Source organism: Chiloscyllium plagiosum, unplaced genomic scaffold, assembly GCF_037043375.1.
Source record: "Chiloscyllium plagiosum isolate Xiang-an unplaced genomic scaffold, Cpla_swu_hap1 HiC_scaffold_18, whole genome shotgun sequence".
Taxonomy (NCBI): domain Eukaryota; kingdom Metazoa; phylum Chordata; class Chondrichthyes; order Orectolobiformes; family Hemiscylliidae; genus Chiloscyllium; species Chiloscyllium plagiosum.
This window is the reverse complement of record NW_028270156.1, coordinates 79,879,892-79,892,715: the sequence shown is the minus strand read 5'-3', so window position 1 is coordinate 79,892,715 and position 12,824 is coordinate 79,879,892. Positions and strand designations below refer to the sequence as shown.

General features: G+C 47.0%; 1 protein-coding gene across 1 annotated transcript in view; it reads right to left on the bottom strand.

Annotated features, from left to right (window-relative positions):
• The window catches only part of LOC122558014 (myosin-binding protein C, cardiac-type-like), a 90,552-nt gene that overhangs the window by 20,472 nt on the left and 57,256 nt on the right, over positions 1 to 12,824 (bottom strand). Inside the window, exons 20-25 of the mRNA XM_087996830.1 lie at positions 12,390 to 12,549; positions 9,437 to 9,541; positions 8,079 to 8,267; positions 7,157 to 7,291; positions 5,886 to 6,053; positions 4,624 to 4,712 (exon numbers count right to left, since the gene is read on the bottom strand). Coding sequence (XP_087852956.1) covers positions 4,624 to 4,712; positions 5,886 to 6,053; positions 7,157 to 7,291; positions 8,079 to 8,267; positions 9,437 to 9,541; positions 12,390 to 12,549 — 846 coding nt within the window. The remainder of the gene's footprint in view (positions 1 to 4,623; positions 4,713 to 5,885; positions 6,054 to 7,156; positions 7,292 to 8,078; positions 8,268 to 9,436; positions 9,542 to 12,389; positions 12,550 to 12,824) is intronic.

Sequence of the window (12,824 nt, the reverse complement as noted above, 5' to 3'; positions counted from 1 at the left end):
AGAGAGGACACTGGGGAATGGGGACTGAGGGAGAGCTCTCTCAGAGAGAGAGAGGACACTGGGGAATGGGGACTGAGGGAGAGCTCTCTCAGAGAGAGAGAGGACACTGGGGAATGGGACTGAGATGGAGGTACATGGATAACATGTTTAGAGAGGTGATCACAACATAGCTGAAGGAACTGGAGGGAAAAGCTGAACTGGTGACTACCAGACAGTGCAGGAGTCCCCTGGGATCAGGCTCAGTAACTGGGTTTCCGTCCTGGAAGCTGAGGAGAGCACAGGTACCTCAATGAAGTGCAGGCTTCTGGCATTCTCCCAAGTGGCCTGAATGTACAGGAGGGGAGGAAGAAGAAAACCACACCGTTAATGATAGGGGATTCGTTATCAGGGGAAGGGACAGGCAAATCTGCTGCTGCAGAGCTGACTCCAGGATGGTTTGTTATCTCTGTGGTACCAGGGTCAGGGCTGATCAGCTGCAAAGCATCCTGAAGGTGGGAGGGTGATAAGATGGAGGTCATGGTGCACACTGGTACCAACAGAGGGTGTAAAAGTGGAGGTGGTGTCACATTATCAACTTAGGAGTCAATTACTGCACTGAGGCTTGGTAATATCCCCTGGAAATGAGGCTCTCTGGCTAGAATTTAGAATTATTAAAAAGGGGGCATTGATTTTGCTGGGTCTGTCAGCGGGTAGCTGAAGAGCAGACATGTGTATGAAAATAATAACTGGGGAACTGTATTAAGTGGGATAATCATAGTGTGAAGGGTTTGGAGGGCACAGATTTCTTGAAATGTTTTAGGAGGGCTTTTGTATGTTAACATGTTGGTTGGTCCTATCAGGGACAATGCAGTCCTGGATCCAATTCTGGGGAATGAAGTCAGACAGGGTTTTCAAGGTGACAATGCCGGAGCAGTTTAATGATTGCGACCACAACACTGCATGTTTAACTTTGGTAGGGAGAAAGAGAAAGATGGTCTGTATAAAACAAAAGGATTGGGTTAGGCAGATTGCCCAGACTGGGATCAGCTACTTGAGTGTAAATTTATAGCAGAACTATGGGAAGCATTCACAAAAGAAACAGGGGGAGTATAGGCCCAACATCTTCCCTTCAGGGCGAAATGTAGGAACAATAAACCCAGAGATCCATGGATGTCTAGGAATATTCAGGAACATTTAAAAAACATTGAGATAGATACATGAATAGGAAAGGTTTGGAGGGATATGGGCCAGGAGCAGGCAGGAGCAGTTTAGTTTGGATTAGGTTCAGCATGCACTAGTTGGACCGAAGGGTCTGTTTCCGTGCTGTATGACTCTATGACTGAATTAAAAACAATAAAAGAGGCGTATTACAGGTACAAAAGGGAGTAAAACAATGGTGTCCCTGGAGGAGTACAGGAAATGCAGGGTGGAACTTCAAACAGCAATTAGAAGAGTAAAAGTGAGGAGCATGAGAAAATGCTGGATTATGTAGAACCCTAAGATATTCTGCAAACATATCGAGAGGAAATGGATAGCCAGGAAAGCAATAGGGCCTACTGGGGGCCAAGAGGGTAATCGGTGCAGGAAGCCAGAGGTCATTGGGAGAGAGTTAAATCAGTCCCTCATGAGTACTGAGTGCTCAGGAGAAGAAGGATACAAGTACAGGATTGGAGAAGATGGGCTGTGAAGTGCTTAAGCAGATTGACATCAGAACCAAAGCAGTATGAGAGAGTTTGGCAAATTTAACGGGGCCCTGATCCGAATTTTCAAATTGTCTCTGGATATAGAGGTGCCAGAGGACTGCTGGACTGCTGGTGTGGGTCTACTTTACAGGGAAGGTAGGAGAGATGGGCCAGGGAACCATAGTCCAGAGAGTCTTACATCAATAGTCAGGAAACTATTGGAGAAAATCCTTAATTAGAGAGGCAAGATTTGATCAGGGATAGTCAGCATGGCTTTGTCAGAGGGAGATCATGCTGAACAAATTGGTTCACCTTTGAGAAGATGACAATTAATGATTGATTGATTAATTGAGGATAGGACAATTAATGTAAATTTATATGGATTTCAGCAAGGCCTTTGACAAGGTCCTACACAGGAAATTGATGAAGAAAATAAAAGCTCATGGGATCCTAGGTAAATTGGCAAGCTGGATCCAAAATTGGCTCAGTGACAGGAGACAGAGGGTGGTGGCAGAAGGGCTGTTTGTGAGACTGGAGCCTGTGTACAATGGCAAACCATACGGATCAGTGCTGGGTCCCTCATTGGTTGTGATATTCATAATGCTGGAGAGAGAGTGAGGGAGGGATGATAAATTTGAGGACGGCACAAAGTTTGGCCAATGGTTGCCCTCTGAGTGAAAAGGTTGCCCCTTAAGTTTCTTCGCTCTCACCCTAAACCTATGCCCTCTAGTTCTGGACTCCCCCACACAGGGAAAGACTTTGTCTGTTTATCCTATCCATGCCCCTCATGATTTTGTAAACCTCTATAAGGTCACCCCTCAGCCTCCGACGCTCCAGGGAAAACAGCCCCAGCCTGTTCAGCCTCTGCCTATAGCTCAAACTCTCCAACCCTGGCAACAGCCTTGTAAATCTTTTAACCCTTTCAAGTTTCACAACATACTTCTGATAGGAGACCAGACTTGCACACAATATTCCAACAGTGGTCTAACCAATGTCCTGTACAGCCGCAACATGACCTCCCAACTCCTGTACTCAATACTCTGACCAATAAAGGAAAGCATACCAAATGCCTTCTTCACTATCCTATCTACCTGCGACTCCACTTTCAAGGAGCTATGAACCTGCACTCCAAGGTTTTAGATTAGGTTACTTACAGTGTGGAAACAGGCCCTTTGGCCCAACAAGTCCACACCGCCCCGCCGAAGCGCTACCCACCCATACTCCTACATTTACCCCTTACCTAACACTACGGGCAGGAAATGTGTTGCTGGAAAAGCGCAGCAGGTCAGGAAGAAGGGCTTATGCCCGAAACGTCGCTTCTCCTGTTCCCTGGAAGCTGTCTGACCTGCTGCGCTTTTCCAGCAACACATTTCCAGCTCTGATCTCCAGCATCTGCAGACCTCACTTTCTCCTCTAACACTCCGGGCAATTTAGCATGGCCAATTCACCTGACCTGCACATCTTTGGACTGTGGGAGGAAACCGGAGCACCCGGAGGAAACCCACGCAGACACGGAGAGAACGTGCAAACTCCACACAGTCAGTCGCCTGAGGCGGGAATTGAACCCGGGTCTCTGGCGCTGTGAGGCAGCAGTGCTAACCACTGTGCCACCGTGCCGTTCAGCAACACCCTCTTTGCTCTGCAATACCCTCTAGGACCTTACCATTAAGCGTATAAGTCCTGCTAAGTCCTGGAACATTAAGCTGCCAGTCCTGCCCATCCTTGAGTCGTGTTTCCGTAATTGCTATGATACCCCAGTCCCATGTTCCTAACCATGCCCTGAGTTCATCTGCCTTCCCTGTTAGGCCCCTTGCATTGAAATAAATGCAGTTTAATTTATTAGTCCTACCTTGTCCCTGCCTGCCCTGACTGTTTGACTCACTTCTGTTCTCAACTGTACCAGTCTCAGATTGATCGCTTTCCTCACTATCTCCCTGGGTCCCACCTTCTCCCCAATCTCCCCACCTTACTAGTTTAAATCCTCTCGAGCAGCTCCAGCAAATCTCCCTGCCAGTATGTTAGTCCCCTTCCAATTTAGGTGCAATCCATCCTTCTTGTACAGGTCACTTCTACCCCAAAAGAGATTCCAATGATCCAAAAATGTGAATCCTTTTCCCACACTCAAATGAATGGCAGGATACTACAAAGGTCAGGGGAACAGAAGGTACTGGGGATGCTCGTCCACAGATCCCTGAAGGTGGTAGGACAGGTAAATAAGGTAGCTAAGAAGACATATGGGGCACCTGCGTTTATCAGTCGAAGTATAGATTGTAAGTGCAGGGAGATTATGATGGAGCTATATCGAACTTTGGTTAGGCCATAGTTGGTGTACTGTGTGTAGGTCTGGTCACCACACTGTACAAAGATGTGATTGCACTAGACGGGGTGCAGAGGAGATTTACTAGGATGCTACCTGGGAAGGAGCATTTCAGCTATGGAGTGAGAATGGCTTAAGTTCAGGCTGTTTTCTCTGGAGCAGAGAAGGTTGAGGGGAGATCTGATAGAGGAGTATAAGATTATGAGGGGCTTAGACAAGGTGAACTGAAAGCAGCTGATCTCCTTAGTCAAGCAGGCACAATTTTAAAGTCAGGAGGTTTAGATAGCATTTGAGAAAAGTCTTTCTCACCAAGTGGTTGGTGGGAATCTAGAATGCTCTGCCTGGGAGGGTAGTTAATGCAGGAAACCTTAAAACCTTTACAAAGTACTTGGAAGAGAACGTGAAGTGTTCTTAAGCCTATGGGTCTAGTGTGGGAAAGTGGATCTACTGCAGCTAGTAGCGTATTTCTGATAGTACAGACCCAAGGGGCTGAACGGCCTTCTCTGTCCTGAATGATTCGAGAGGACACAGGGGAATGGGACTGAGGGAAGAGCGACGTCAGAAAGAGGACTTGGGGAATGTGGAACGGGACTGACAGCTAGTGTCTTTGTCGAATGGTGTTACTGATCTGGGGAGATTGCTTACCTGGAAGGGGATCAGGAGGTTCACTGACTCTCCCACCACTTTCAGCACCTTCTGTCGGAGGTTGCGAGGCAGACAGATCCTGGGCCTCTCTGCAATACAGAGGAGAATGTGTTGAAGGTGACGCTCAGCCGAAACAGTCATATTTACTCTCTGTTCCAGGCCAGAATTTTATCCTGTTTGAGTTTTATGAGCTGATTTAAGATTTCTCCTCTTCATATGAAATTTCTGAACTGATCTTGTACTGTCACGTTCCTGGTGATTCTCCCTAGTTGATACTGACAGTTAATCCTTCTCTCATATTTCTGCCATTTTACCACCACCGCCCACAGTTATGCTCTGGAATAGTTCAAGTCCAAAGTCAAATATTCCTTTGGCTGTTGAGGGGCTGATTGCAATCTGGGTTAGGAAGGAACCCTGTACACATTGGAGGAACTCCATTCTCCAAACCTTTTATGGCTCATTCATTTTGGGATAATTAAGGTCCCCATAATAATCATTCTATGTTACACATTCGTTTCATCCAGAGGCTCGCTGAAGATGTTACCTAGTAGGGTGACGAAACGCCTGAAAATGAACCTTCCAGCTCAGCGAGCAAACCTATATCCAGAACCTCAACCTGAGCTACAAATCTTCTCAAAACTCACTAACACATTTGTTTGCCTGTTTCCTTCTCCATTTCCTTGTCTATAGATTAGGGTTTGAATCCAATCCTTTATGTGCCTACATTGTAGGCATGTACATCTATTGGGGTGTGTACATATATTTATGCACATGTGCACATCCGTCTATGTCTATGTTTGTGTGTGTATATATATCTGTCTATGTGCGAGTGTATGTATGATGTGTCAAGTTATGTATATGACTGTGTGTGAATGAGTATATATTTTTTGGGAGTATGGGTCTGTGTGAGTATGTGTGTAAGCACGTATGTATCTGTGTGCGTGTTGTGTGTGCGTGTTTTGTGTATGCGTCTGTGTGCGTGTTTTGTGTGTGTCTGTGTGCGTGTGTAGATATGCTGTGTGTCTGTGTGCGTGTTTTGTGTGTGTGTGTCTGTGGGCATGTGTATGTATGCTGTGTGTGTGTCTGTGTCCGTAGTGTGTGTGTGTGTCTGTGTGTGCATTTTGTGTGTGTCTGTGTGCATCTGTATGTATGCTGTGTGTGTCTGTCTGCGTGTTTTGTGTGTGTCTGTGTGCATGCGTATGTATGCTGTGTGTGTGTTCTGTGTGTGTTTGTGCGTGTCTGTGTGTGAGACTGATACTCACGGACTATTTCCCGGATGGTGACCGGTTGGCTCAGTGAGGCTGCAGCACTTGGTCCTGCCATGTTGATGGCTCTCACTCGGAAATGCATCCTCTCCCCCGTGGGCAAGTCATGGATTAGGATTGAGTTACGATCAGTCAGTCCTTGCTGAGCAGGTACCCAGTCATTCGCTGAGGAGGGCAAGCAAACAGGAAGGTGGAGGAGAACCAGGAAGCGAAGAGAGAAACATAGAGGGATGACAGATATAGGACAGATGTCAGGGGTAGTTTCTTTACTCAGAGAGCAGTAGGAACATGGAACGCACTGTCTGCAACAGTAATAGACCCGCCAACTTTAAGGGCATTTAAATGGTCATTGGATAAACATATGGATAAGAATGGAATAGTGTAGCTTAGATGGGCTTCAGATTGGTTCCACAGGTCGGCACAGCATCGAGGGCCGAAGGGCCTGTACTGCGCTGGAATGTTCTATGTTCAATGTTCAATAGAGACAGGAGAGGGGGAGACAGAGGAGGCAAGAGAGGGAAAGAGAGAAGGGTGGTCAGAGACATGGAGGCAGGAGTGAGGGATAAGTCGGGGAGAAAGGAAGGTAAGACAACTTGAGATAGTGAGTGAGCTGGAGAAAATGTTTGCATGATGGATATGTAGAACAGCAAATTGTTGCTGTTCCTTTACTGAACTGGATAGGTCTCTCCCAATAATCTCCAATGGTTTCAGTGTTAGAATCGGAATTCTAGATTTTCTTTGATTTCAAATTCAACTGTCTGTCTGTCACGGTGGGATTCAAACCCAGGCTCCCAGAACATTACCAGGGTCTCTGGATTAACAGGCCCACGAAAATACCATGAGGCCATCACCTCCTCCTTGTAAATTGAAAATGAAAGCAGCATTAAACTGAGTTGCAGGGGTATTTCGCTGTAAATGGCCATAGTACTATTGTGCAGAACCCTGTGTAAAGTCAGTTCCGTGTGAGCACTGAGGCAGCGTTGTGATAAGTTACCATAGTGCTGTGTGTTCAGCTACTTTCAGATTGGGTCACTAGAACTTACAGTGTCATTAACCAAGCAGATTCATTGTTTGCATGTCTGTGACTGTCCGCATTTGGATACTGCACAGCTACCTTCCATCAGGAATGTCAAATCTACATCCAATCATTGTCAGGATGTACACAGCCCCATACAATAACATGATCTAATAGTGAACAGTGTGTGTATACAGCCTCAGGGCAGAATAACATATGTACACAGTGAACAGCTGTGTGGTCAGATACTCACATCCCTCCTTGCAATACTCCACCAGATATCCATCCAATCCAGCCGCTCCCACCTTCTCTGGAGCTCTCCACTTCAGAGAGATGGTTGTGTCACTCACATTCTCCACAGTCAGATTAGTGGGTTCACTAGTGGGCGCTGCAGTAAAGGAATCGGTTAATACTCGACTTTAGGTGGGATAGCAATGTTTCAGATTATTACAATGGGATATCAATCTCACACACAACAAATAATCAGCTTAGACACACCAGTCAGTGTGCAGATACCTTTTCGAGAGAGAGAGAGGGAGAGGGAGAGAGAAAGAGAGAGACACGCGCACCAGTCAGTCGGTGTGCAGATATCTCCCTAAGAAAGAGAGAGGGGGGTCTGGGAGACACCAGTCAGTGTATAGATATCTCCCTGAGAGTGAGGGGACAGAGGGACATCAGTCAGTGTACAGATATCTCCCTGAGAGACAGAGGGGCTCAGAGATACCAGTGAGTGTACAGATATCTCCCTGTGAGAGAGAGGGAATTGAGAGATACCAGTGAGTGTACAGATATCTCCCTGTGAGAGAGAGGGAATTGAGAGATACCAGTGAGTGTACAGATATCTCCCTGTGAGAGAGAGGGAATTGAGAGATACCAGTGAGTGTACAGATATGTCCCTGTGAGAGAGAGGGGACTGAAAGATACCAGACAGTGTATAGGTATCTCCCTGTGAGAGAGAGAGGACTGAGAGATACCAGATAGTGTATAGATATCTCCCTGTGTGAGAAAGGGAACTGAGAGATACCAGATAGTGTATAGATATCTCCCCGTGAGAGAGAGAGGGTATCGAGAGACCAATGCATTTCCAGGTATCACTGCCTGGCCTCCCGGCAGCCTGCTCCCCCCATGTTGCTGCCCACGTCTGGCCACCAACCCTGTCCTGGTCAGACTCTCACCGATCGGTACGAAGGGTCTGGACGCTTGGCTGTGCCGCGACATGCCAATCGAATTGACAGCGTAGACTCTCATCTCATAGACAACCCCTTCAATCATTCGTTTTGCCTCATATGTCGTCTCCTTCCAGAGGTCAAAGTTCAGCCTCATCCACCGACAACTGTTCTTCTTCTTCCTTTCCAGCACGTACCCTGTGAAACCAAGAGAGTGAAGGGAAAAGGATAGACAGAAAGAGAGAGGTGGTCCCAACCCAGCAGTGAGGGAGGAAAAGGACAGGGGGGACAACGGTGGGAGACAGAGAAAGAGAGAGAGACAGACAGAGACAGTGAGAGATAGAGAGAGAGAGACAGTGAGAGAGAGAGTGAGAGAGAGAGAGAGAGAGACAAAGACAGACAGATAGAGAGAGACAGTGAGAGATAGAGAGAGAGAGACAGTGAGAGACAGAGAGAGAGAGAGAGACAAAGACAGACAGACAGAGAGAGACAGTGAGAGATAGAGAGAGAGAGACAGTGAGAGACAGAGAGAGAGAGAGAGACAAAGACAGACAGACAGAGAGAGACAGTGAGAGATAGAGAGAGAGAGACAGTGAGAGACAGAGAGAGAGAGAGACAAAGACAGACAGACAGAGAGAGACAGTGAGAGATAGAGAGAGAGAGACAGTGAGAGACAGAGAGAGAGAGAGACAAAGACAGACAGACAGAGAGAGACAGTGAGAGATAGAGAGAGAGAGACAGTGAGAGACAGAGAGAGAGAGAGAGACAAAGACAGACAGACAGAGAGAGACAGTGAGAGATAGAGAGAGAGAGACAGTGAGAGACAGAGAGAGAGAGAGAGAGAGAGAGACAAAGACAGACAGATAGAGAGAGACAGTGAGAGAGAGAATTTGTGTCATGGAGGTTTAGAGACAGATAAACACAGATAGACAGACAGACAGACACAGAGAAAGAGAGACAGATAGATACAGAGAAAGATGGCGAGTGAGAAAGCCAGAAAGTGAGAGACACAGAGATAGAGAGAGAGAGAGAGAGAGATGGAGAGTCAGACAGGAATAAGCCAGTATAAAAGGGGTAGAATAAAGACATGCCAATAGATAAAGAGATCAAGTAAACAGAGGAAGAATAGAAAGTAAGCAAAAAAGGGACGATAGAAACAGAATGGTTGCTCATGAAAGAGCATAAGCGACATAGAAATAGGTAGTGGAGTGATAGAAATCAAGGGGACAGAGAGAGAAAGAGAGAGAGCACAGAAGGGAGGAAGGGAGGTAAGGGAGAGCGCGAGCAGAGCAAAAGAGGAAAACAGTGTATAACTTGGTCATGTCTTCTACCTGGCCTGCAACCTTCAGGCACAGTCTCACTCTTACCCAGCACAGGTTGACCTCCATCAAATGCCGGGGGCTCCCATTGGATTGTGCAGCAGTCCTCCCCAACACTGAGGACCCACGGAGCGTCAGGGGGATCTGGGACGTCTGAAGAGAGAGCGCACAGAGTCAACTGGAGAATCCCAGCTGTCAGCCTTTATTGTCTGTTTGGGGCAGTGAGCGAGGAGGGAGTGTATGGGGAGAGGGGGTCAGTATGAGAGGGGGCTGGTATGAAGGGGAAGTATGAGAGGGCGCAGTGTTGGGAGTGGGGGGGGGGGCAATGTGAGGGGGGAGTGTGGGGGGGGGCAAATATGACGGGAATTGGGAGGTGGGGGCAGTGACGAAGGGGGAGGAGTGTGGGGGGGGGGGGAGGAGTGTGAGGGGATGGGCTCTGTTGGGAAGAGAGGGTGGGCCGTGAGGGGCTGATGGAGTTTGAGGGGGTGGGCCGTGAGGGTTGAGAGGGTGTGTGAAGAGGATTGTATTCCCTCAGACAGCAGGATCTCTCTGTTGCTGAGCTGTGTGTCTGCACCAGGTAATGTGGGTGGTTAGTATTCGTCAGAAATGAGCTGGGGGTTTGGGACGAGGCTGTGAACACAGGAACCTGTCTCTATAGGATCCTATCACGATCGGTAACAATCTCACAATTCCAGTGAATGTTAATTTTATTACACACGTTAAGGTCTCTCGTGGATCACGAACAGATTTCTAATTTTCCAGTGAATAAAATTCAGGGAGAAAAAAAAGTTTTGAACAAAGGCTATTTTCACTTGTAGTTTGTTTTGCAGCAGCATAACTGTATATATTACAGTAAAAATAGTTATATTTTCTGGGAATTATGGGACGACAAGCTGTCTGTCCCTAATGAGTGGGTGGCACAGTGGTTAGCACTGCTGCCTCACAGCGCCAGAGACCTGGGTTCAATTCCCACCTCAAACAACTGACTGTGTGGAGTTTGCCCATTCTCCCCGTGTCTGCGTGGGTTTCCTCCGGGTGCTCCAGTTTCCTCCCACAGTCCAAAAATGTGCAGGTTAGGTGAATTGGCCATGCTAAATTGCCCGTAGTGTTAGGTGAAGGGGTAAATGTAGGGGAATAGGTCTGGGTGGGCTGCTCTTCGGCGGGTCGGTGTGGACTTGTTGGGCCGAAGGGCCTGTTTCCACACCGTAAGTAATCTAATCTACCTCATGAGAAGATGGTGGTGATCTGCCTTCTTGAACCGCCACAATGCTGTTGGAGAAGGAATTCAAGGATTTTGACCCAGCGACAGTGACAGCGGTATGTTCTGACCTTTGGGAAAATTAGGATGACATACTGAGGATTCACACACCACCATATGGTATGGGCTTTCAGAGCTTGAGGATGCTGGGACTTTGGAATTTAATAGCATGTCTGTAAGTAACACACTGGTCTTCACTCTGTCTCCTAATGTTGTTCACTCTCCTCATTCCTTACTTCCCTCTGCTGCCCATTCCCTCCTCCAAGCTCTCACTCCTGTCTGTTCTCCTCCTACGGTTATGGCCCAACCCATCAGATTATCAACAATCTCTGTGATCATCTCCAAGCCTGCACATCTCTCCAAGATCCCTGTCCTCTTCCTACACTGGTCTCTTTCACGTTCCTGATTTTAATTGCCACACTGTCTGTGGCTATGACATCAGTTGCTTGGGCCTACAGCTCTGGAACTCCCTCTCTCAACTCTCCTCGGCTCTACCTCGCCTCCCTCAGGGACCAAGCTTTTAATCAGTTGACCCTAACACCTCCTTATGTGGTTCAGTCATGTAGCTTGACAGCCGCTTTTGGGATGATGTGTTTGTGTGAGGGAGAGTTCCGTTATCAGGAACTGGTCTGAGTACTGCACTCAGTGATGAACCCAATCACCTTACATTAATGTGATAACAATTTGGCAATTTGGATTTTAAAATTTATGTAAAATAGATCTGCATAAAAGACACCAATTCCAAGAAGGTATGTGATTTAAGTGTCCAATATCTCTGGGGTTAATGGCTGAAGTTTAAGAAAACGCACCAGCTTTCTTTGAATTCTATCCCGAACCAGTTTCAGTTCACCCTAGCAATAAGGAAGAGTAGTTTGTGCAAACTAATTTGGTTCAAGCTGTGAGGGTGTATGTAGAGTTTTCAAGCTATCAAACCTGGAAAGGGGTCTCTCATTCATCAAACCTGCAAAAGAGTCAGTTAATTAAAAAGTTAAAGAGTGAAGGTAAGAGTGACCCTGTAATAGTCGCCACATTACAGGAAGGATATGGGGCTTTGGAGAGGGTGCAGAAGAGAATTACCGGCATGCTGCCTGGATTAGAAGGTATTAGAGATTAGAAAAACTCGGCTTGTCTTCTCTGGAGTGGCAGAGGCTATGGGGAGACTTGAAAGAAGTCGATAAGATTGTGAGATGCATAGATAGGGTTGATGGTCAGAATCTTTTTCCCAGAGATGAAATGTCTAAAACTAGGGGGCACGCATTCAAGATGAGAGGCGGAAAGTTCAAAGGAGATGTGAGGGGAAAGGTTTTTGACACAGAGAGAGTGGTAGGAGTATGGAACACACTGCCAGGGATGGTGGTAGAGGCAGATACAATAGGGGTGTTTAAGGGAATGTGCAAGGGAAGAAGACATATGGCAGGCAGAAAAGATTAGTTTAACTTGGCACCATGTTCGGCACAACATAGTGGGCGAAATGGCCCACTCTGCGCTGTACTGTACAATGTACACTCCACTTAGAATGAGTATCTGCAAAGAATATTGCTGGGGTAAAGGTTGAAACTTTGTTTTACTGTTTATGTTAAGATCTTTCAAAACTGTTGTAAATCTATACATGACTTATTTTTTATTTCTTTTATCGATCAAGCCAGGTTTCACTTTGGGATCTGGCTCATCTAGTGAAACATTAACATGATAACATCATCCAATGACTGCGTCCAGGCTATGGTTCAAGTCTCACGTACTCACCAACTACTTTGACAGTGATATCGGCTCGATCTTCCCCTGCTGGGTTCTTCACTAGGACGGTGTAGACACCCTGATCACACCTCTCTGCTCCCTCCATGATGAACACACAGTGGTCAGGGTGTTTCTCAATGTGGACACGTCCATCCAGCTCTGTGATCACCTGTCCATGGCAACACAGTCAGAGTTACACCCCGACTAGCACTTGGATTGAGACCCAGCTCGGACCTTCACCCGAGGCTACCCATCATCCTTGCGTTGGTGCCTACAACAGCATCCCATCTTACGGAGTTCACTAGAGCTAAACCAACCAGCTTACTTTGAGGATAGAGCGATGATGGTCCAGTCATCGGGCACTTGTGGTTCTTGAGTGGTAACCTCACATAACATTCAGAGATTAATTGTGAACACGTCAATTCTCACCTCTATCCCCAGTAC